Source organism: Corythoichthys intestinalis, chromosome 19 (genome assembly GCF_030265065.1).
Source record: "Corythoichthys intestinalis isolate RoL2023-P3 chromosome 19, ASM3026506v1, whole genome shotgun sequence".
NCBI lineage: Eukaryota > Metazoa > Chordata > Actinopteri > Syngnathiformes > Syngnathidae > Corythoichthys > Corythoichthys intestinalis.
The window spans coordinates 3431461-3457380 of NC_080413.1; the positions used below are offsets into that span (position 1 = coordinate 3431461).

At 36.5% G+C, this 25920-nt stretch overlaps 2 protein-coding genes across 2 annotated transcripts; one reads left to right on the forward strand and one right to left on the reverse strand.

Annotated features, from left to right (window-relative positions):
* Window positions 1-19: 19 nt before the first annotated feature.
* Window positions 20-3871, forward strand: atraid (all-trans retinoic acid-induced differentiation factor). The gene is made up of 7 exons (XM_057822756.1): window positions 20-133; window positions 302-432; window positions 542-610; window positions 699-770; window positions 838-959; window positions 2970-3070; window positions 3144-3871. The coding sequence occupies exons 1-7, from the start codon at window positions 41-43 to the stop codon at window positions 3246-3248; spliced, it is 693 nt and encodes a 230-aa protein (XP_057678739.1). The 5' UTR covers window positions 20-40; the 3' UTR covers window positions 3249-3871.
* Window positions 3872-4865: 994 nt separating this feature from the next.
* eif2b4 (eukaryotic translation initiation factor 2B, subunit 4 delta) lies at window positions 4866-19494 on the reverse strand. The gene is made up of 13 exons (XM_057822752.1): window positions 19424-19494; window positions 18894-18931; window positions 18680-18812; window positions 18418-18618; window positions 18266-18348; window positions 14359-14450; window positions 14166-14280; window positions 14020-14096; window positions 8649-8751; window positions 8452-8579; window positions 8209-8386; window positions 5471-5651; window positions 4866-5396 (listed from the first exon to the last, which is right to left on the reverse strand). Exons 1-13 carry the CDS (start codon window positions 19443-19445, stop codon window positions 5197-5199), a joined length of 1551 nt encoding a protein of 516 aa, XP_057678735.1. The 5' UTR covers window positions 19446-19494; the 3' UTR covers window positions 4866-5196.
* Between the last annotated feature and the right edge of the window lie 6426 nt (window positions 19495-25920).

Consider the following 25920-nt stretch of genomic DNA (forward strand, 5'->3'; position numbering starts at 1 on the left):
ATGTCCGTTACATTAAGGTCATGTGACTTCAGTTGGAAAAATGAAAACAGGGCATGTCCCGCTGACGCATCTACTTCTTGTTTTCATCCTTTTTTTGCTTATTTACCGAAGCAGCCAACAAAACGAACCGCAGGTACCACTTAGAAAGGCTCTATTGTTTATTCGTTATAATTATTTGACGTAATAGTAAGCATAAAGCATTAATAGCGTATTCGTTACTCATGAATTTTCCATTGTATTAATCATGCAGCAGACACAAACCGTAAGAAAATAGTGTATTAATTACGATTTGCGTTCACAGATATGTAAACAGTGCAGCGGGACGTTGCAAAATGATTCCTTTGTGGGTCAGTTTTGCTTTTCATACGCTGGTCGTATTGAAGGACGCTGCTGCCTTGGAAATGAAACGAGGGGCCGTCAACGCATTACCGGGTATGTTATGTTTATGCGAGTTAATGATTGAGCAACCTAGATTTTTTTTTTTTTTTTTTTAAAGCCTTGTGAGTGTAATATGATGCAATAATAACATGTATTTTTTTAGGGTGGATTTGTCTAATTGCAACTTAACTCACGTGGACAATCTTCAGGATGCATCTGCTGCTTTAATAATGTATTAATAATTCACATTTTTATTCCTATTTGACATTGAGTCAGATTTTTTTTAATTGGAAATAATTTTTCAAAACACTTTTGCGCAGCGATCTGTCGTCGAACGCCAACGTCAACGTGAGCGACTCGGCGTTTGAAGGATTTCGCAATCTGAGTTACTTGTAAGTACTGCGTCGTAATTTGAATTTTGAAAAATAGTCTGAGTTTTTATTTTTTACTTTGTTTTAGGATTTTGCCTGCAGATATAGCATGTCCTGGTGGGAATTCTTCCTGGGATAGGGTGGAGATAAGAGAGGGAAAGCACTTTTGTGAAGGCCAGAGGAACATGTGTAATCAGCCTGGGAAGATGTGTAAGTTTACACAATCCAAATATGTTGTTTTTGAACCATCTACTGTGGTATGAAAAAATATTTGAACCTTTTGAAATTTCTCACATTTCTGCATAAAATCATCAGATGTGATCTTTGTCAAAATCACACGGAGGAAAATACAGGGTCTGCTTTAACTAAAACCACCCAAACATTTATAGGTTTTTATATTTTAATGAGGATAGCATGCAAACAATGACAGAAGGGGGACAAATAAGTAAGTGAACCATCACATTTAATATTTTGTGCCCCCCCCGTAGCTGCAGATCAGTCTGGCACATCGATCAGGACTAATCTTGGCCCATTCTTCTCTACAAAGCTGTAGTTCAGTCAGATTCCTGGGATATCTGGCATGAATCGCTGTCTTTAGGTCATGCCACAGCATCTGAATGGGGTTCAAGTCTGGACTTTGTCTTGGCCACTCCAGAACATGAAACCATTCTGAAGTTGATTTGTGTTTTGGATCATTGTCTTGTTGCAGCATCCAACCTCTTTTTAACTTCCAATTGTCTGACAGACGGCATCAGGTTTTCCTTCAAAACATCTTGATAAAGTTTTGAATTCATTCTTCCATTAATGATTGCAAGTTGTCCAGGCCTTGAAGGAGCAAACAGCCCCAAATCATAATGCTCCCTCCAGCATCCTTCACAGTGGGGATGAGGCGTTAATGTTGGTGAGCTGTTCCATTTTTCCTCCACACAAGATGTTGTGTGTTACTCCCAAACAATTCAACTCTGGTTTCATCAGTCCACAAAATATTTTGCCAAAACCTCTGTGGAGTGTCCAAGTACCTTTTTGCAAACATTAAATGAGCAACAATGGGGTTTTTGTTAGACAGCAGCGGCTTCCTCCTCCCCTGAACATCATTCTTGGCCATAGTTTTACATTTGGTTAATGTGTGCACACAGTTATTGGACTATGCCAGTGATTTCTGTAAGTCTTTAGCAGACACTCCAGGGTTCATTTTTTACCTCTCTGAGTATTCTGCGCTAAACTCTTGGCGTCATCTTTGGTGGACGGCCACTCCTTGGGAGAGAAGCAACAGTGCCAAACTCTCTCCGTTTGCAGACAACTTCGCTGACTCTCGATTGATGAACATCCAGACTTTTAAAAATGGTTTTGTATCCTTTCCCAGCTTTATACAACTAAAGAATCCTTGATTGCAGGTCTTTAGACAGCTCTTTTGACCGAGCCATAATGCACATCAGACAATACTTCTCAAGACAATTCTTACCAGGTGTGTGTTTTATAGTGGGCAGGGCAGCTTTAAACCATTCATCAGTGATTGGGCACACACCTGACTTAAATTGTTTGGTAAAAATGGGTTTCAATTGCGCTTTCAGTCTCCTTAGGCAGAGGGTTCACTTACTTATTTTTCCCCACTTCTGTCATTGTTTGCATGCTATCCTCATTAAAATATGAAAACCTATAAATTTTTGGGTGGTTTTAGTTAAAGCACACTCTTTTTACATCTGTGTGATTTTGACAAAGATTAGATCACATTTGATGGTGATTTTATGTAGAAATGTGAGAAATTCCAAAAGGTTCAGATACCTTTTCATATCACTGTAAGTAAAATGCCGCGCCATGCACGCCCATGCTGTTGACAGCCATGTATGTCAATTTTAATGATGCACATGTACTTTGATGCCACTGACTGCCATCTACGTCAAAATATCAACAGGACGCTACCCTGAAATGACCCAAAATCCACAGGAAGTGACCCTAAAATGTTTTTTACGTTGTAGCGATAATGTCACCAACACAAACACTCCTCTGCGATTAAAAAAAAAATGTAATCACTAGTGTCCAGGTCAACTTTGCAATAAATGGGGGGCTGCGTGACATCATCACTCGGAATTAATATTTCAAAAATGATAGCAGCACAAACGTTTTTTTTTTTCCAGCACAAACGAATGACATTTTTCTATAAATTTGCGTCTGATGGTAGGGGCAACTTAACGTAGGTATTCAACACTGATTTCATTTCAGCTGCTGACTGCCCCGAGTACTCCCGGTGCGATCCGTACGGGCCTGGCTTCTTCGAATGCAACTGCGCTGACAACTATCATGGATACAAGTGTTTGCGTGAGGTGTGTTTTGTTCTTATTCTTTCATATTTTGTGTATTATTTTTAAAATATTTGTCCAATTTTGTCTCCAACAGGGGAAGTTTCCAGTCTTTCAGGTGTTCGGATCTCTGGGTGCCTCCACATTTGTGCTTTCCTTGTTGTTATGGTTCACCCAGAGGCGAAAGGCAAAGTCTCTGTAGGATCTAATTTTGTTTTTTTAATATGTGCGTTTATCTACTGTTAGCTAAAAGGGAAGAAAATGTTTTTTTTTGTTTTTTTTTAAAAGTATTTTACTTGTGAATTGTATTTATTCTTTCAGTATTGATGCTGAAACTTTAATAATTCATTCACCGTCACTGACATAAACAGACAAATCCATTTGAACTGGGAGGGTGGCAGCGAATAAACAAACGCCAACCCTCCCACTTTTAATGGATTGGACATCTATCGCCGTCAATGGCTGCCAATGAGTTGGAATTGGAGGCAAAAAAACCACTGTATTATGATGCTGTTTTGGCTTGTATATGAACACTACGTTGCTGTTGTGATGATGCATGCGACATTAAAATGTTTTTATAAAAAAAAAAAAAATTGCTCTGTAGTACTATGATACCACTAGATGGCGCCATCATACTACTTTTCTGTTGAGATACAGTATTTTGTAGCATTTCAAGGTACCTTTGATTTTTGGAGGAGAAATGTTTAAAAAAAACATGTTTAAAAGAAACGTTGATGCTATGCTAGCTAGCTAGCTAGCTAGCTAAATTAGAGGCTTCTGGTTGTAACTAAATCACGAAAAGTGGGGGATGTTTTTTTGATTGTTTATGAGTTAGAGAACTGTTGACTTAAAATTAAACTTTAATGAATATTCGCTCATGTAATTTTTGTTAGGTTTAAGGTAAATGTACTCCACTTTTTTATTTACAAGAACATATTCAAATAAATTTGAATTACGAGAGCGTATGCTTATATGCAAATATTTGGGTGGTAAAAAAAAAAAAAAACATTCAAAAGATAATAGCACAACCACGAAAAATCCGTTAGGTTTAAAATAAATGTTGCTGCTATGCTATGCTAGCTAGCTAGCTAAAACGGAGGCTTCTGATTGGAACTAAATCACGAAAAGTGGGGGATGTTTTTTTGATTGTTTATGAGATAGAGAACTGTTGACCTTAAATTAAACTTAAGTGAATATTCCCGCAAGTAATTTTTGTTAGGTTTAAGGTAAATGTACTTTAAATTTTTACTGACAAGAACATATTCAAATAAATTTGAGTTATGAGAGTATGCTTATATGCTAATATTTGGGGGTTAAAAAAAAAACAAAAACATGCCAAAGATGCTAGCACAACCACGAAAAAGCCGCTAGGTTTAAAATAAACTTTGATGCTATGCTAGCTAGCTGGCTAGCTAAGATCCCCGCTTCAGATTGTAACTAAATTGTATAGGGGGACGTTTTAGTGGATGTAGAGCTTCCACGATGAATTGACAAGCAATTAACGTTTTAGTGGATGTAGCGCTTCCACGATGAATCGCCAAGTAATTAATTGCAAATATTTTGATAGTTTATTAGTTAGCGAACTTTGTTAACCTAAAATTAATCTTAATAGTGATTATTCGCTCGTGTGATTTTTCTATTAACATTTTGTTAGATTTAAGTTAAATGTACTTAACTTTTAAACTTTTAAAGCCTAAAACGTTTTACTACCGTAATTAAGTTTTTTTAATACCCAACCTTTATTTAAAAAATGTATTTTGAAATATTTCTACTAACTTTTAAATTGTATTAAATAAAAAAAAAATATTTATATATATATATATATATTCCGATTTCTGTTGTCCTCGAAAGCAGATGTTTTTGACTGTAATTATTGTAAATAACCAAACTCTTTTAGTTTTTGGTTAGTTTTCAGCTAAAGCAGAGTAATATAAAACTAAATAACATGCAATTTCAATAAAAATACAATCGCTGACAAATTGACCACCAACATAATTAGTTGTGGCAACTCTAATGTAAAGACCCCTTCCATTCCTAGACCAAAACAACACGCAAACTCAGTTTAAAAGTGGCATTCTCTTTGAATATGTGTATATACTGTACATACTCCATATATTTCTTTATTGCATGCTCACAGCACTCGATCCGGGTTACTGGTCGACGCTTTTAACGCGTAGCACCACGGGCACCGACGTGCACGGGATCATCCCCAGCTCGGTAATGACGGCGTCCACGAAGTCGGGCGGCGTCACGTCGTACACCAGGTTGAGCAGGCCCAGTGAGGGCACTTCCTGCCACGACGCTAGCTGCGTCTTGCCCTTCCGCGTCACGATCAGGTCGTCGGGATCGTCTGGAAAGCCGTTGCACGCCAGTTCGACAAAAGGACTTTTTCCTGAACGGATGGACGCCGCCGTTTTTCCTTACCGAGCTCATTGGACACGAAGGAGTCGGTCTGCACCCTGTCGCAGAACTTGTAGGTCTCGCAGCACACCAGCACAGGCACGTTGAAGGCTTTAGCCACCAGAGCCACTTGAGATGTGCCCACACGGGACATCATGTAGCCGTTGGCGAGCAACGCGTGGGCGCCCAAGAGCACCTTTGACACCTACGCGCACGAAAAGAGCATTTTTAGTCTAGGGCCGGGTGATTATACGATTGTGATGTTTATTCCTAAAAAGTTAAACTAAGCTCTAGCTTCTATAGCTTATAGTCCAAACCATTTAAAGCTTTCATTAAATTTACGACAACAACAATTTTTACTCCCAATTATTCTGATTATAATGAATTGCTCTTGCTTTTAAGTCTTCAATACATATTCTTTGTTAAAACTATCAATAAAAATGAGGGCTGGCAACAATTACAAGTTGTTTTTTTTTTTTCAATTGAATTGCAATTTACCGCACGTAAACCGTGCGCTTATTGCGCCATAATAGTAAATGTACATAATGTATGACAATACTGCAGCAATTAAAATTAGGACAGGGAATACATTAAAGTTTTTAAACGGGATTAATTACACAAGAGATTTGTGATTAATCTTGCCGTTTTGGTTGGAAAATACAGAGCCCCCAAGGTTGCATCGACAGAAATATACAAATTTAAGCAATCTGGTAAACATTAGCATGATATCATTTAAGCTGGTGGACTTTTGCTATGCAAGTTATCCAATTGTTGTATTGTTGCAACTGGCTAACTTGGCAATAGCAAAAGTCTGCTAGCTTAAATGCTATATTATGCTAATGTGTATAACAATTGGCTAACTTGCTAACTAGCAAAAGTCCAGTAGCTTAAATTCCATATAATGCTAAATTTTACAATTGGCTAACTTGCAGAGCAAAAGTCTGCTAGCTTAAATTCTATATAATGCTAATGTGTACAACAATTGGCTAACTTGTACAGCAAAAGTCTGCTATCTTAAATGCTATATAATGCTAATGTTTACAACAATTGGCTAACTTGCATAGCAAAGGTCCGCAAGCCTAAATGCTATATAATGTTAATGTTAACAACAAAAGCCTAACTTTCATAGCAAAGGTCCGCTAGCCTAAACGCAATATAATGCTAATGTTTACAACAATTGGCTAACTTGTATCGCAAAGTCCGCTAGCTTAAATGCAATATAATGCTAATGTGTACAACAATTAGCTAACTTGCATAGCAAAAGTCCGCTAGCCTAAATGCAATATAATGCTAATGTTTACAACAATTGGCTAACTTGCATACCAAAGGTCTGCTGGCCTAAATGCTATATAATGCTAATGTTTACAACAATTGGCTAACTTGCATGGCAAAAGTTGCTAACTTAAGTTCGATATAAGGCTAATGTTTACAAAAATTGGCTAACTTGCAAAGCAAAGATCCACTAGCCTAAATGCTTTATAATGCTAATGTGAACAACAATTGGCTAACTTGCATAGCAAAAGTCTTCTATCTAGCCTAAATGCTAATTAAGGCTAATGTTTACAACAATTGGCTAACTTGCATGGCAAAAGTCCACAAGCCTAAATGCTATATAATGATAATGTTTACCAGACTTTTCTGGTAAAATGTATAATTATTGCTTGAATTTATTTTATTTCTGTTGATGTCCCTTTAGCGGGTCCGTAGGAAAACGGGAATAAAAAGTTTCATTACACTAGCTCCTAAAAGGGACTATATTGAGTTTGTCACAGTTTTACACATGACTGCCACCTCTGGTCTAAAGCGTAACTGCAGCCCGTGCATGACTCGCATGCTTGTGCTAGCGCTAACATAAAGCTACGAGCGTTTGGCCCATCAAATCAGCACCGGAAACGTAAAAAATGTTAGTTGCAAGTCTTAAGTGGGTTAGAAATGTGCCACGCACAGGCTCTGTTTACTCATCACGGCATGCATGGAGAAGAAAAGGATTTTGAATTAACTCTAAAAATGCATCTAAGTGAAGTTGGTGACGTCACACAGGCCCCGATCTACTGTGGAACGGAACTGCAATGGTGCCATTGGTTTGTGCCGTAAAAATTGTAGGGGTGCACGATTTCCATTTTTTGAAACCGATACCGATATCGATAACTTCCTGCTCCTCAAGGCCGATACCGATACGATAACCGATAATATATATATCATTTTTCAATGTATATTCACCTGAGTTTTTGAACACCTGTAGGTCAAAAATACTAGTGGTTGATTCAGCTTAGATTTGCCTTTGACCGAACCAGAATTTTCATGATGACATGAACATTATTATAATGAACAAAACAAAGACAGTAACAAAACTTTGCATACTGAAAAAACAGGAGTGGAAACAAACACACAAATCCCAATCCGACACCGTGCCAAAAATATTATTAATAGGGCCGATAATATATTATGTTATCGGATTTATTGGGATGATGTCATAATTCCTATTATCGGACCGATAATTATCTTGCACCTCTAAAAAATTGTTCTGCTATTGTTTCATAGATATTCAGATCTTAATTTGGAGTGGTGATGTCACCCGCAACTCTTCCGTATCCTAAGTCCCGCGGCTGACGGAGCGTACCACTCTCTCAGTGACAGAGGGGTCTCCCAACAACTAGCACAAACATTGCACAAACGAATGACACCACTTCAGGTCTACAGTATTTTGCAGTAAATGTGCAAAATGTATGATCTAGTCAAATGGTAGAATTGAATTAACTCACTTCTGGAAGAATGTAAGAGACGACGGTGATGAGGACGTAAGTGCAGCTGATGCCCCGCCGGACGAGACGTCTGAGGGTCTCGCGACCCTCCAGCCTCGGCCTGCTGTCCACCACGATCACGCGGAACTTCCTCCCCTTGGCGAAGGCTTCGTAAAGGATGTGGTTGACTAGCGACGAGCTACAATGGTGAATACAAATTTAACGACGAGGCCTAGTGGCGCGTCCCAATCGGTTCGATCTTACCATCCGTAGACGAGAATGACGTCGCCGTCGCTGATCTTGTCGATAGCGATTTCCGCCACGGCTTTCGCCGCCAGGACGATTTTTTCGTCGATGTAGCAGTCGATGCATCGTAGTAGTTTGCTTTTGGCCTAAGGGGAATATCGGAATTTTTAAGGGATGGTTTTCAAGTTTGTAGTAAGTTTCAATTGAGAAATCACCTCGTCTTCCTTGCAATGACTTGGAATGTTAGAGATCTCCTTTTTGATGTATTTGATGGCGTTACCCATACTGGCCGACAGAGGGCGACATTGGTTCAAAAAACTGTAGAATACGTACAGACACAGATGACATTATGAATGAAAATGGAGCCATTTTGTTTGGATTTGGTGGATTAAATTTGTGGATTCTGATGGATTTAACAATAAAAAGATAAATTAAAATTATTTCTGAGTTATACCTTCCAAATAAAATAATCAAAACAATACCAGTGTATATATGTATAATTTGAAAAAATGGTTTAAAAAACATTCAAAATTTATAAATATACATATACATAAACATATCTGCCTAAACCTAAAATATATTTAAAAAAATATTAATAAAAAAGTAAAAAATTGTTTAAATGTAGTAGTAGTAAAAAATAAGTACATATGTGTATATAAAATTACAAATTATAAACAAAAAAGGAATGTTGATTTTTTTTTAAACTTGGTTTTATTAAAAATATATTTTGAAAAACACTTACTCTACATATTTGAATAATTCTGTAAAATATAATAATTTAAAAATATATTTTACATTAAAAAAGGATTCCAATATTTTAAAAAAATAGTATTTATTTTAGGGCTGTCAAAATTATCGCGTTAACGGGCGGTAATTAATTTTTGAAATTAATCGCGTTAAAATATTTGACGCAATTAACGCACATGCCCCGCTCAAACAGATTAAAAGGACAGCAGTGTAATGTCCGCTTGTTACTTGTTTTTTGGTGTTTGGCGCCCTCTGCTGGCGCTTTGGCCCAAATGATTTCATAGGTGTCAGCACAATGAGTGAGCATGGTGTAATTATTGACATCAACAATGGCTAGCTTCTAGTTTATTTTTTGATTGAAAATTTTAGAAAATTTGAATAAAACGAAAACATTAAGAGGGGTTTTAATATAAAATTTCTATAACTTGTACTAACATTTATCTTTTAAGAACTACAAGTCTTTCTATCCATGGATCACTTTAAGAGAATGTTAATAATGTTAATGCCATCTAGTTGATTTATTGTTATAATAAACAAATACAGTACTTACGTACTGTATGTTGAGTGTATACATCCGTCTTGTGTCTTATCTTTCCATTCCAACAATAAGTTCCAGAAAAATATGGCATATTTTATAGATGGTTTGAATTGCGATTAATTACGATTAATTAACTTTTAAGCTGCAATTAACTTCATTAAAAACTTTAATCGTTTGACAGCCCTTACTTATTTTTAATATAACAAAATAAGGAAATTATTTCTATTAAAAAAAACGCTATACAGATTTTTTTTAATATGTAGAGATAATAGAGATGTCATTAATTAATCAATACAAAAAACTAATGAGAGGTGTAAAACTTAAAAAAATGTTTAAAAATACTTATTTTTTTAATAGTAAAATTTAAGATTTTTAAAAAGTATATAACAACACAGATGTCATCATGAAAAAAACCACATTTTGTTTGGATTTGTTATTTCTAATCTGTGGTTTTGGATGGATTTTACGTGAAAATAAAACATTTAACACTAAAAAATAGGCCATTTAAAGTTTTTTTGGTCTAATTTTTAATTTCCCACCTAATTTGACTTCACTAGGCTAATTAATCGGTCAGGCCTTGGAAAAAATTATCAGTAGCCTTTTTTTTCCTTTTAAAATGACAATAATTCAATAAAACAACTAGAGATGTCGGGTCCGATCACGTCATTTTCAAATTCAAAGTATCGGAATAGGCAAAAAAATATCAGACATGCCTTTTTTTAATGTATATATATTTTTTAATTAAATCGTTTTCTAATTGTATTTAACGATACAGACAAAATGTCTTACACTCATCCAGAGTCTTTAGTTTTGACTTAAACTCAAATTTATCGCGTTAACGGCGGTAATAACTTTTAAATATTTAACGCAATTAATGCATGCGCTGCACTACCCACTCACGCATTCAATCTATAATGTTACCGTTTTCCGCATACATAGAGTTAATCAGCAAAATTAAATGAGTAGAGAGAATTTAGGCAGCCTTTATTTAATTGGCTAATGCCTTACAATCCCTCTCTCAACAATTAGAAATATCGTAGGAAGCAATGTGGGTAGACATGTGCCGGTTACCGGTTTCACGGTTTACCGTGGTGTGAAAACGTCGCGGTTTCAAAACCACTAAAATTTTCCGTCAGACCGTAGTACGGTATTCGCCATTTTTCATGTGTCAAAAATGCAGCCAGAAGTGGCGCTCACCCCCTCCCGTTTGTTGCTGTGTGTGAAAGTGACTATCGGCTAAACAGCCAGCGAACCCTAAACAAATACTCCAAACATAATTTCTTCAATTTATTGAGCTCTCAAATCGTGGTAAGTGGAATATACAAAATGAATACATTTAAAACGTTGTACAATTGTATTTTTCCATGTGTGAGTAGCTAAACAGATTAGCACTATGAAAAAATTCGCCAATAACAAAACACATATTTTCCTTTGAAATTCGATATACAAACTAACTAAAAGCTTATATAAGACGAATGTTAGCCTAGGCTTAGCTGGAAGAGCAACTTCGTCGAGTGTTACAGCCGCAGAGTGAGAAAACAAGCTTGATTCGCTTGAATGAAGGGGAAAAAAAGGCATAGCATCAAAGATCGTTAATTTAGGAAAGATGATCTTGCCCTAAGCACAAATCCACCTTCGCTGGATCAAGGGGAGGTCTCACTCCCAATGATTTTTTTTTTTTTTTTTTAAATGAAACCTTTCCACAACAATATTTACATTTTAACTAACTTATTCATTTTTAACTAACTTATTAACTTTTGAATTCTTTGTTCTTTCTAGAGCTGAAACGAATACTCGAGCAACTCGAGTAACTCGAGTTTAAAAACTGATCCGAGTAATTTTATTCACCTCGAGTAATCGTTTATATTGACAGCTCTAAGCATCACGTTTCGCTCGGACTACTTTTAATGCGGGACAACGCGCCGACGTCACGTGCGTAGAGGAAGAAGCAATAAAAAAATATAAAAAACATTTCCGCAGCCGACAGCCGCTCCAAACTACGCCGATGTTGCTAAAAACTAGCCCGCGTGATGTTAAGTTGGTAGCAGGTAGCATCTGAGGAGTCTCATAGAGATCACATGTATGTTGAACTAGATGCAATATGATAGACTCGGCCGCGTCTGGGCAGAGGTAATAAACAGCGGCCATCTTAAAGCAGTAGAGCGCTAAGCGCTAATAAAGAGCGCTAAGCGCTAGTAAAGAGCGCTAAGCGCTAATAAAGAGCGCTAAGCGCTAAAAAATAAGATTAACGTTACTGTCTGAGTCACTAGCTCACGCAACGTTAGCCCTGCGGAGGGCTAGGTTTCTATTAATTATGACCACTTTCGATGCGTGGCTAATGTGTCTTACATACAGGCTTTAACATAACATAGCTTTGTGGAGTGATAAGGGTGTAAAATAAAAACTCAATAATGCTAACTATCAATTTTAGCTTAGTAGTCATTGCTGGATAAAACACCAAGTAGCACTGGTCCCTAATGTGCTCCAATACAGCCTGTATCATACATTTATCTTGAACACTGCAAAAACACAAAATCCTATCAGGACTTACAGTTTAGACTAACTTAAAACTTAACTAGAACTTAAAAATGGCTTGACACAAATAGAAATTCAATTGAAACACGTGGGAAAAAATCCTAACTTTTAAGTGATGTGTGTTATCAAGCGTAATGGCATTTTTAAGTATAAATATATATATATATATTTTTTTAATAAGATCTAAAGGTTTTTTGAATGAAAGCAGTGAATTTGTCTTTTTTTTTATTCTAGTTACATCTGAGATGCAATTGTTGGCTGTTTTCAACAATATACATCGAAAATAAAGACATTGATTGACTGAAAATGGTTCAAGATTAGATGAAATGTCTTGTTTTCTCATGTATATTTATAATTGCTCTTCACCTAAAAATATATTTGTTTTATCCGATTACTCGATTAATCGATAGAATTTTCAGTCGATTACTCGATTACTAAAATATTCGATAGCTGCAGCCCTAGTTCTTTCTAACACAAAGGCATGACATCAGCAGACTAGAGTTGATACAGTGGCTGAAAATGGCTTCACTTGAGCTTTTCAATCCTCAAAAAAAAAATAATAATAATGCAGTATAAATTTTTTTAAAATTTATTCAGAAGAGTTTTTACTTTTTTTATAGAAATTATTTTGTTCTTGTTCTAAACTTGAGCAACTTGAGCTGTGGCTGTGGGTATAGTCTACGTTATATTTTAATTTTATTTAAAAAATATATATATTTTTTTATTGATAATTTATTTATTTTAACAATACATTCATATTCCAATTTGCAACTACGTTCTGAAAAAAAAATCCTGTTCAATGGAAAAAAGTTTTTTTTTTTTTTTAACCCATACATCTCAAAATAACTCATTTTAGAGCTATAATTGCAATACCGTGATACCGTGGAACCGCGGTATTTTTGCTCACGGTTATTGTACCGTCAAAATCTCATACCGACACATGCCTAAATGTGGGGAAGAAAGGTAGTAATTGATCTTTTTCTTAACACCCTATTTTATTTCACAACGCAGAGAAGATATATCAATTGGTACCACTACGCACAGTCATGGTTGCACTTCCCATCATGCATTTGGGCAGAAGTTAAATGGATACAGTATCATTTACTGAAAGGTCAACAAATACACTACAGTAGATGGCAATATTTAGTCACAATATACAAGGTCACATTTATCCTTTAAGAATTACAAGTCTTTCTATCCGTGGATCCCTCTTACAGAAAGAATATTAATAATGTAAATGCCATTTTGAGGATTTATTGTCATAATAAACAAATACAGTACTTATGTACTGTATGCTGAATGTATACTGGACTGTCTCAGAAAATTAGAATACACAATATTCTAATTTTCTGAGACAGTCCTGTACATTAATCCACCATTTAAAGCAGGGGTGTCCAAACTTTTTGCAAAGGGGACCAGATTTGGCGTGGTAAAAATGTGGGGGGCCGACCTTGGCTGACGTCCTTTACATAGAACAATATACAGGACTGTCTCAGAAAATTAGAATATTGTGTATTCTAATTTTCTGAGACAGTCCAGTATATTCGTCCGAGTTTTATTCATTTTTTTCTTAATGCATTGCCAAAATGTATATGATCGGGAAAAATTATCGGGAATGATTGGAATTGAATCGGGAGCAAAAAAAAAAAAAAAAGCAGTCGGATCGGGAAATATCGGGATCGGCAGATACTCAAACTAAAACGATCGGGAGGAAAAAAACATGATCGGAACAACCCTAAAAACAACCAATCCGTAACAGTTCTTACCTGATGTAAGGTTTCAATTTGTTAACCAAGTCTCTAGGCAGCTCTTCATTAGGCGGTGTGTTGTAGTCCCTTATAACCTGATGGCACAGAACACGCACTTTCAGTTGTTGCTATCGGATGTCTAACACAGTCAACGGCAGCTAAACCTGTTTGAAGGCGTGCAGCAGCGCCACGGAGCGGGCGTTGGATCCCGCCACGATGCCTTGAGAATACTGGAGGCCGAGCCGAACGATAGCCGGGTGGATGACTGACGATGGGATGCTTAAAAAAAAAAAAAAAAAAATCATTAGCAAGCACATTTTAATGAGAATTCGCTCATTCTAAATTTGAAAATCTTACCTGACATGCTGCGTCAGAGGGGCTTTGCGACTATACTGGTGCAAGTGTGAAAAGAGACTAACTTTGTAGCCGTAATCTGACCGAAGTGGGATCTGAAAGCACATCGTAGCGTGTTCTTTAACTTGGTATCATCTCGCACTAAGGTTCAAATTTTTTTTAAAAAGAAACACAGCAAAAAACTGCAAATTTTCCAATAAACTGACACGCAGAAAATTTACTCCCAAAGCAACACGACAAACGGCTTTGAGTTATAAGCATTTTTTGGTACCTTTTCAGATGAATTGTGCCGTTTTGTCTGAAACAAAAGCTACAAATCACATGCTAGACCAAGGTTAAGGTAAAGAACGAACTAAATGACGAAAATTAGAAACAAAAAAAAAAAAAAAAAGGATTTTAGTTAAAGCAAGACTAGGTAACTTTTCAATTTTGGTCGATTTTAGCGATGCTGGTAGACAAAAGTGGTAGTGTTTTGCCTTAAAGTGCGTATGACACCAAAAAGCATGTTTATTTCATATTTCACTCGGTGTTTTATGCTCCTAAATAAAATGGACCGCTTGGATGTGTGTGGAAGCGATCGTTTTATATATTCAATTTTTGAATCCCGCGCCATGAAAATGCCCGATTTCCGGCTCCAGTCTCGGGTTTAGGACGAATGCGAATGTGACGTCACCCGGGTCAGCATCTGACAATACGGCATTGCTTTATAGCATGCAGATGGACTGCGGAATCAGCTGATTTTGCGGATTAATTCCTTTATTTTTCGCATCACGCCAGCCAAATGGCTGCAGGCTTTTGTAGCTGCAGCAGGGAGAGGCGTGTGAGCCTTTTTGAGTTTCAGAAAGTTCCCGTTCACCACGAGATTGTCCAAAAGAAATGTGCGACAACTGTGGAACCATTGAACTTACGAGGAAGTGAGTAAACATCCTGTTATGTGCCACAGGTAAGTAACAGGTGCTGTTAATTACACAAATTGGAGAAGCATCACATGATTTTTCAAATGGTGCCAATACTTTTGTCTGGCCCATTTTTGGAGTTTTGTATAAAATGTAAAGATGTCCCGATCGATCAGGATGCCGATCGATCGGGTCCGATCACGTCATTTTCAAAGTATCGGAATCGGCAAAAAAATATCGGACATGCCTTTTTTTAATATATCTATATTTTTTCATTAAATCATTTTCTAATTGTATTTAACGTTACAGACAAAATGTCTTACACTCATCCAGAGTCTTTAGTTTTGGCTTAAAGTAGGGCTATCAAATTTATCGCGTTAACGGCGGTATTTTTTAAAATGAATCACGTTAAAATATTTAACGCAATTAACGCATGCGCGCACGACCCACTCACGCATTGGCGCATTCAATCTATAATGGCACCGTTTTACTTATATATAGAGCTAAAAGGAAGCGTAAAATGAGTAGAATGAATTTGGCAGTCTTTGGAGCCTTTTTTTAATTGGCCAAAGCCTTACAATCCCTCTTTCAACAATTAGAAATATCGTGGGAAGCAATGTGGGGAAGAAAGGTAGTAGTGGATCTTTTTCTTAACACCCTATGTTTTTTCCCAACGCAGAGAAGATATATCAATTGGTGCCACTACGCACAGTCATGGTTGCACTTCCCATCATGCATTTGGGCAGAACAGTTAAATGGCTACAGTATCATTTACTGAAAGCTCAACAAATACACTAGATGGCAATATTTAGTCACAATATACAAAGTCACATTTATCCTTTAAGAATTACAAGAATTTCTATCCGTGGATCCCTCTCACAGAAAGAATGTTAATAATGTAAATGCCATCTTAAGGATTTATTGTCATAATAAACAAATACGGTACTTATGTACTGTATGTTGAATGTGTACCGTGACCCGACCCCGGAATAAGCGGAAGATAATGGATGGATGGATGTTGAATGTATATATTCGTCCGAGTTTTATTCATTTTTTTCTTAATGCATTGCCAAAATGTATATGATCGGGAAAAATTATCGGGAATGATTAGAATTGAATCGGGAGCAAAAAAAGAAAAGCAATCGGATCGGGAAATATCGGGATCGGCAGATACTCAAACTAAAACGATCGGGAGCAAAAAAACATGATCGGAACAATCCTAATAAAATGATCATGATTATTTTTTTTTATCCATTCTCTTTGGTGTTTTTTCACTGCAAGCAAAATAAATGAAGATATTACTACCAACGCATTTGTAATTGCAATCATTTTCTGGGAGAAATTGAGCATTATCTGACAGAATTGCAGGGATGATAATACTTTTGGCCAGCTATGTATTATATTTTTATATTTCACAGAGATTAATCAGTTGTTGTGGTTTGTTTCCTCTATAGACCCTACCCACGTGACGTCACAACTCCTTCCTCCTGACTGGTGCCGCCCAATTGTCCGTCAACACATCATGTTTCCCTGTTACGGCTACGTACATTCCTCCTATTTACGACGTGTTTTTCTGCTCGTTAACATTAATAATCAAAATGGTGAAGGCGTGTGTGGCGGTCGGTTGCAATAACAGAGAAGATAGACGGAGAAGACGGAGAGACTTGAAGTTCTACCGGATTCCGAGAGACCCGGAGAGAAGAGAGCGAGATGGGCTGCTGCAATTCGACGAGAAAACTGGGCTCCAAACGATTACCACAGATTATGTAGTAGTCATTTTATATCTGGTAAGATGCATTTAATATATATTTAGAGGGTTTTGGGCTGACAACCACAATTAAGATCATTGCTAGGCTAATCGCCGACAACATACACGTATGTATGTAGTGAGAGTGCTATCGCTAAACCATATAAATATAAGCCCTAACTCCATTGACAAACGACATGAAATACATTAGACTTGACAGTGGATGTTAGCAATAACAAAAGCACAAGATAGATTCCTGCCGAATTTTCGTGGACGAGGACCTGTTTCACCCAACCAGCAACGAAGTATTTATAAGCCTCCAAGCTCTTGAAGTTTTTCAAACTTTCGTGAGAATTGGCTGATTTTGTGTGGACAAGATAGTTGTACAGTTCAGGGTAGCTAGCAGATGTCAGGCAAATACGGCGGAGACAGCGGGTCGAAAAACATCGATTTAGGCATCAAATATGGATCTGGCGAATGGATAAACTGAAGCTTTTCCACATAACGCCTTTTATGCACTGCATCAAGTGAGTTTACGGCATCCGAAAGCACCGGGTCTTCCATGAAATGCATTATAAATTGCTCGATCAATTGAGACCATTGATAATACAGACACAAAATGACAGACAAGTGGGCGGAACCATACAGCGAGCACGTGATTTTGTGACGTCGGTGGGTAGGGTCTATACTAGTATGTGTAGGCACACAATTTGCAGTAGATTTATATTTTACAGCAATGTTGCACAGAAAAGGTGTCATTGTTTAATAAATGACTTAAACAGTATTTTTTTCTCTTTTGAATTTTTTTTTCATTTCGACAGTTGCATCATAAAATATTATGTATCAAATTTCTGACCAATCTATTGATAACCGCTGTATCGTGAGATAGTCGTTATCGTGAGCCTTGTATCGCGAATCGTATCGTATCGTGAGGTGCTCTGAGGTTCCCACTCCTAATTTTTATGATATGTTAAAAAACGTTCGGGAAGCAAATAATGTTATTTCAGGTATTTTTGTACACCCCAGCCACTAGATGGCACCCGAGGCAATCGGCGAGTTCGCCTATGCTAAGGACCCGCCCTGCCCCGTGGGCTGCAACTGGCCCCTAGGCCGCACATTTAAGACACCCTTCCGATATGAATGTTTTAAAAAAAAAAACATTTGAGGGGGGGAAAAATATTCATACTCGAAAGAATTAACAGACATTATAGAAGAACTGCTCATTTGTTTTAGCTGCTAAGTTAGCACGCTGCTAACCATAAGATACCTGTTGTCTTTCCAGCTTCTTGGCTAGCTTCTTGATTACATCTGGGTCGTCCACCTGGACATGTTCGGGAAGACGCTTGACCACTGTGAACAAAACACACCAGTGAATATCTAAAATACACGACGGCTTATGTTTTCTCGACGACGCCTTACCAGGTTGGAGCTCGCTAGGTGGCACTTTAGGTTTGGCGGTGGCGGCGACCTGTTGCTGGTTCCCTTCGCGTTTCTTGCTCTGCTTGGACCTCTCCGAATCGTGTCGTGGTCTCCTCTCCACTTTCACCTCCACCTTGTTTTTCGCCGCCTTGTCTGACGCTACGCTAGCGTCGCCACCGGTGCAAGGCACTGAGGAAGGAGCTGAAATGTTGACGCAAAAATGTTAGCAAAAATCAGACGCAAATGAAGAAAAGACATGTACCTTTTTGCGTAGGCGCCACGGCAGATGTATCAATCTTCGGGGCATCATCTTTTTTGTCTTTGTTTTTCTTCTGCTGCTTCTTTTCTTTCCTAAGTCGCTGTTTCTCCTCTTTTGTCAGCTCTCTGCCTTCGCTCTGTCAGTTAAAAATACACGACATAACTGACTATGTTCATTTCACACGCTAAAAAAATGACATTGACTGAAAGTTAATTACCTTTGAGCGCTCAATTTCCGCTCTCTTGTCGTTTTCTTCTGCAATTGCATCATATTTAGGTTAAAAAAAAGCCTAACTTTTCTCACTTTAATATATGTTGATATTTGACGAATGTTCATCTTTAATTGCCATTGACGGCGCTAGACGTCTAGTACATATGGACTGGGACGTTCATTCGCCCTCTCCTAGTCCAAAAAGATTGGACGTCTCGCGCCGTCAGTGGCATTTTATGAGTTAAATAACGACATGACGTCAACTACCTAACATCGACAAAACTCGTATTTTGCGGAAGAAAAAGAACAGCCCAATCAGACTGATGCAATATTGTTGTCAAACCATGGTACTCCCATCATTAGCATTAGCTTCCCCGTTAGCTTCGTACAAATAACATCCTTACGAGTCAAATACTGAAAATTTTAAACATCATTTATGAAATTGCGTGAAGTTTTCACCCCGTCCCTCGTTTTTAAGCAACAAACCCACACGAAAAACGTTAAAGAACGAATAGTTTACACTCTTCCCATACATACCTGTCGTTACGCTGTCAGCCATCTTTCCGGATGCGACGTCACTTTGTCTGAAGCGCAAAATGACGCAAAATGTATGGCGCCCTCTAGAGGAGAAAAGTGTTCATTTTGACTTTAATAGTAGCGAGGAATTCACAAATGGTAAAAATGACACGTTTTATTTTGAATTAATCGTGCAGTTGAGTTCTTATATAATCAGAAGACCTGAACATTGATGGAATTTATGCCAATAAAATTAAAATTTTCATTAATTAAAACAACAACAAAAAAAACAGAAATTCATACAGCTTGACATAATCTTCATATAAAATCCCCCAAAAATATGCGTGTGCTTGGAATTCCTGCCAATAAAATGACAATTTTATGATTTAATTTTAAAAACAAATTCATACAGCCTGACATAATCTTTATATGAAATGTGAAAAATATTTGTGCTTGACTGTGTCGCATGTACAGTGGGGCAAATAAGTATTTAGTCAACCACTAATTGTGCAAGTTCTCCCACTTGTAAATATTAGCGAGGCCTGTAATTGTCAACATGGGTAAACCTCAACCATGAGAGATAGAATGTGGGGAAAAAACGGAAAATCACATTGTTTGATTTTTAAAGAATTTATTTGCAAATCATGGTGGAAAATAAGTATTTGGTCAATACCAAAAGTTCATCTCAATACTTTGTTATGTACCCTTTGTTGGCAATAACGGAGGCCAAACGTTTTCTGTAACTCTTCACAAGCTTTTCACACACTGTTGCTGCTATTTTGACCAATTCCTCCATGCAGATCTCCTCGAGAGCAGTAATGTTTTGGGGCTGTAGTTGGGTAACATGGACTTTCAACTAATAGATTTTTTTTTTTTTTCGTTAGCAAATGCTGTTAACCTGCTGTTGAGTTTTATTGTATGACTGATTGGAACTGTACTGCATTGTTTCACCACAGGGTGTGCTGTCGTGTATTTTATGTTCGGTGTGAAGAAGAAGAAAGTTAAAAGAGGCATTAGCGGCCTGTTCTCAACCTCTCACTTTGGTTCTCATGGAGCGCCGGTTCGCTCATGTGTTCGAAATAAACGATAGCCGACGTGCAAAGTAGCAAGTGAGCTGTAAAAATAGCGAGCTTAGTGGCGTGAAAAACGCGGGAGAGCTAAGTAAAGTTAGCGAACAGCTAAGCAGAGTTAAGCAATGTTAAAGGGAGCTAAGCGAAGCTAAACGGCGCTAAATGAAGCTAAGCGACTGATACTCAGTCCGTCGTTGTGGAACAGTCCATAGTAGTGCGCGTGTGTGGGGGAGAGATAATATAAATGCAGCATTCAAATGGCTTTCTTTTTTGTTTTGTTATTTGTTTGTTTGGTATGCTGACATAATTATACATGACGAATAGTTGGGGGTGCTGCTGGTGGCCCAAGCTAACCCTAACCCTAACCCAGCTGGTTGGGTGCCCGCTACTGGTTAGGGGCCTAAGGCGATTGCCTACTTCGCCTGAATAGTAGATCCGTCTATGATCGTGAATGTAAACGTTCAGTGTTAGCGGCTGTTGTTCACTCACTGACATCCCCATCCACAGCCAACACTAGCCCTAATTCTTTGTCTTCTTGTCTCCATTTTAAAAACTTCATTTTTTCTCTTTCACTATGATCTTCATCTCTTTTTCTTTTCTGCACACCCGATTTATGACAACTCGCCATGTATAGCGTTTATAACAATGACAGATTTTAATGTACCGCTTCACGGCACATACGTAGTGTAGCCTCAAGTGCGCCAGAGAGGGGTCAAACAATTCTCTGCTAAGACAGAGCGGGTGGGGCGTCTGAGGCATTGTGCGAAAAAGCAAAAAATATATATTTGAAATATTGAATATGGTAAAAATTTTTAAGTGTATCGAGTGGAACATAATATTTAATCAGACAATGATTTAGATAAAAAAAATGTATATATATGTGAATGTAAAGTAAAATATATTAAGGGTCATTCAGGGGCCCCTATGGTCCTGAGGCCCGGGACAACACACCGGTTAGGCCTCGTTAGGCCTAACGAATAGGCTTAACGATGCCAATTGGTTACATTTTGGTTGGTTTAACAGGCTTAATTGAATAAAACAAATTATTCAAAGATAATTATATAAATGTACTGTATACTAATATGAATACTTTTAAGGAAAAAAATATTTACAGATGTGTTTATAGTAATAAAATACATAAAATAATCATTTAAGAAAAAATAAACAGAAAATAAAAATACAATTGTGAGATATTGATTAAAATAATCATCATTACCTATCATAATAAATAACAATAAAAATATATATATGTCGGAAAACACTCAGGTGACTTGAAGTTCTGCTTTGAGACCCTCAATTTGGCCAACTTTCAAAATTGTCCGAAACGCATGTGTGATACATCATTGGAAAGCTTGAAATTTTAATTTTCTGGGGAAACAAAAATTTTGAACAGGAAGGCATTTAAAAAAAAAACGCCACAATTTTAACGAGATATTATCGCGTACTTACCTTGTTTCGATCCAAAAACTCCATGTAGCATGTATCACCGAGTGTCATGACACAGCTGTGAATGGCCACAGCCGGACTTTTATTTTATTTTATGTGTGAAACATGGTGATATAACAAGGGTCGAGATGCAGAAATCGCAGACAACAAGGAGTGGTTGAGATTTTCTTTTTCATATAGTTACCCTTTTAAACGTTATTTTTCAATTTTTTTTGTTTGGATCGATTATCATCGAACATATCGGGGAAAATACGACAGTAACAAAACAATGAAGCGATAGTTATGAGGTAGATATCCGTGAATTTTTCATTGTGACATAATTCGTTTCAAAGTTTAAAATATGCGAGTGAATAATTTTTTAAAGTTTTTTTTTTTAACTAAAATTTAGACATCAATTAATGATTCTAAGCTAAAAATGACATTTAGAATAATAAATATAATTACTTACCTTCTTTTTATGGCTAAGTTGAAACAAAAGCGATTGCGCGACATCTGTAAACGGGGGTTTTCAGGGTAAAACGGACAAATTAAAAATAGTTCGGAGGCTTAGTGCGCCATGAATCTGCTATGGCAGCATATAGACATATTGTTCTATCAAGCACAACAGTTCTTTTGGCTTAAAATACAGCAGTTTATTTTAAAGAGGGGTGCAAGAGCAGAAACTACTTTTTCAGATTTGTCTGTGTTTTCCGCCATATATATGTATGCAATTGGGGCTCTATTGGGAATTTGTATGAAAATAAATAGACATACAGTATATAAACACCAATACCTCATATAAGAATATTAAAATAATACCCAATGGAAATGTGATATTTGTCATGATGTATTGAAAAAAATTCAAATCACCTTTCATGGGAAAAATCTGTTTTTTTTTTTGCAAAAAAAAATCCACCAACACTTGTGTTCCTTTATTCGTTTATTGACTTCCCTTTATTAACATGCACATCCACACATATTTAAAAAAAAAAAATCTCTCATCGTACTACTCCGACTGCCCGGTCCGCTGACTGAATTCACGACGCAGTAGCTGGTTGAAGGGGACCAAACCTCACAGAAACACCTGACTTGGTTCCGTTTGACCAGCCACAGCAAGGTGTTGCTTCAGCTGAGCCAAGAGAGAAGAAGAAAAACCTAAAGAGACACACACACAAATTGAAAATTACCTCTCAAATACACTGAAAATGAAGTATTGCTATTTTTAGAGCTCTCCTTAGTCCAAAAGTAGCCAGCATTGACATCTCCTCTTTGTGAACACCCATAGCATCTATAAAGGGGGCGACAGCTGTGCCCTGTCAATCCTTGAGAGTTTTCTAAATGCAGCAGCCTTCCCTTCACCTGTTGTCCTGACACACGCTGGCACATAAAACAACCCCCAACTCAACGCAACCCCCATTTTTTTCTCCTTCTGTAGCTGGAGTCCCCTTGGAACCACACACTTCCTTACATTCCATAAGTGGCTGTATGAATATGGGGATATAAGGAAGCATGTTCTCCCAAGAGGCAACGACAACTGGATCCTGCAGGGAATAGAAAACATTTTTTCGTAACCAAAAGGCAAGAAATAAAGAACAAAAAGTGGGTTGTGGGAATCTCTGGCGGCCATTTTGAAGTTGTTTTGTCAAAGATATCACCATAAACATGGACTTGTTCGCTGCTAGCTCAGGTTTTTGTGTTGTGTTTGTAAGGCATGTGCTGTTGTTGTCAGGGAAATTTATATAAAAAACAGTTGTGGGGATAGGCGCTGAGTTTAAATGTTTTCTTTTTTTTTTTTGAATAGGGTTTTCTTTTTTTTGAATAGGTTTTTAATGAAGAAATAAAAATATATATAATGCAGAATATATATTTTTAAAAGTATTTTTAATTGAAATTACTTTTTTAATCCAGAAAAACAAAAAAGAAGGATTTCTATTTATCCTTAAAACCCTCAAGAAATGTTATGGGTTTTTTTTAAAAATATGGTATATACATATTATCTATTTATTTTTTTCAAAGTATACAAAACATAACCAAAAATGTTAACATTTTTTGGAAAAATAAAAAAAACAAGAAAGGAAAGTAATTTTTAAAACTAAAAAAATGTATAAAAAAATATATTTTAAAAAACAATCTATTTTTTTAAATATGATTTTTAAAAAACATTTCTTTAAAAAATATATACTGTATATATATATTTTTTGTTTATTAAAAAAACACAAAATATATAAATATATAAAAAAGTAAATTCAAAAATTCATTGCATTCAAATGATCTTTTTTAAAAATTAAATTTAAGAAAATGTGAAATATATAGATTTGTTTTTTTTAAATATATTATTTTTCAAAGTTTTAAAGAATAAAAAAATACATACTGTATGCATATTGAGTGATTTAATTTTTTTTCCCGTTTTTGTTACATTTTAAAAAATATATATTCTTTTTTTAAACAAAGCTATATATTTTACAATTTTTTAAAATATAATTTTTAAAATTGATGTATAAAAAAAAGATATATATCTATATTTACATTATAGATTAGATATATATTATATACATTTTTTATATTTACACTAAATATAAACACACATATATATATATATTTTTTTTTTTAATATAAAAATGAAAAAAAGATTTAAATGGCTAAATATACATACAGTATTTTACTTTTTTTTTTAACTTTAAAAATATATTTTAAAAAAAGACAAAATCTATACATTTTACAATTTTTTAAATGTAATTTTTAAAAATGATATTCTTAATGCAATTAATTTTTAAATGTATTTTTTATATATTTTATTTATTAAAAAAACCCATATATTTTTATTTATTTTTTTAATATTAAAAAAAATATTTAAAACACTATGGTAAATATACATACAGTATTTTACTATATTAAAATAAAAAAAAAAAAGAAAGTATTATTTATTTAATAAATTATATTTTTTTGTTAGGATTTCTATTTATTTTTGTTAGTTAAAATACGTTAAGTATATAAAAAAATATTCCTTGACTTCTTTCAAATAAACAACTCACATCATAAACAACTTAATATATCACAGTCAATGGCAGCCAATGTGAACTTTTGAAATAACATTAAAGCCGTTTAAAGAGCAGGAAGGCTTGACGTGTTTCCTTAACTTGAGAGTTCTTCGTCTTAAAATTCCAGTGTTACTGTATATTCAATGTAAGAACAGTTCATTTTTAAAGCATCTCCATCACCGTCAATGGCGGCCAATGAATTTAAGCTAACAAAAGCTAGCATAAAAGGGCTTACTAACCTTTCCTTTTGCTTTTGGATGAGAGCGAAGCTGGCAAATGGTCACTTTGTACTCAAATTAACAGTAGCTGAGAGTAACAACATAACAAACGGTCATCATTTCCTGGACGCCTGTGAATGGTCAAAAAAAAAAAAAACTGAAGAAAAACAGCTAAATAAAATGTAGCGTGGCGCCTGCTGCAGTCGATCCCGGTCGGGGTGCGCGCTGTGAGAGCGGCAGGCCTCGCCGCTCGGCCTTTTCTACGCGTCCGAGGCGAGTCGAGCCGCCCCCCGAAGTACGGATCGGCCCCCCACCTGTCGGTGTCCTTTAGGCCTCTCCTTTGCGCCCGCTGTCCGGCCCAATCAGGGGCCTTGACAGTGGGGAGCCGGCCTGTGAAATCACACCTCTCAGCTGTTGGCACTGGACTCGAGACACCCTACACCCGGAGTCGACCCCCACCTGCTTGAAAACACGCTACCCGGCCTCCGTTTTACAGCCAATGTCAATGGATTCTCTTTTTTGGGGGGAGAAAAGGGCAGAACAATGCTTTGACTGTAGGGTGGGCATGTGTCGTGGCATTTAGCGGCGCTAGCAGCTGACAGATGAACTCATTGGAAGTGAATGAGTTAATAAAATGGCACGCGTGTTGTATCTTATTAGGCCAAAAGTTAATGATTCGCCCCCAAAACTCAACCTTTTTGACAAAAAAAAAAAAAAAAATCCATCCAATTCCAATGGGCCTATTCGCCAGTCCAGTCCCAGATAAA

Excerpts from the sequence above, each read along its gene's own strand:
- atraid (XM_057822756.1), top strand. The coding sequence starts at position 41 with ATGAAAACAGGGCATGTCCCGCTGACGCATCTACTTCTTGTTTTCATC. Across the intron at positions 433-541 it reads GGCCGTCAACGCATTACCGG|GGTGGATTTGTCTAATTGCA; the intron begins GTATGTTATGTT and ends GTATTTTTTTAG. Across the intron at positions 960-2,969 it reads TAATCAGCCTGGGAAGATGT|CTGCTGACTGCCCCGAGTAC; the intron begins GTAAGTTTACAC and ends ATTTCATTTCAG.
- eif2b4 (XM_057822752.1), bottom strand. The coding sequence starts at position 19,445 with ATGGCTGACAGCGTAACGACAG. Across the intron at positions 18,932-19,423 it reads GGCTGACAGCGTAACGACAG|AAGAAAACGACAAGAGAGCG; the intron begins GTATGTATGGGA and ends ATGCAATTGCAG. Across the intron at positions 5,652-8,208 it reads TCTCTTACATTCTTCCAGAA|GTGTCAAAGGTGCTCTTGGG; the intron begins GTGAGTTAATTC and ends TCGTGCGCGTAG.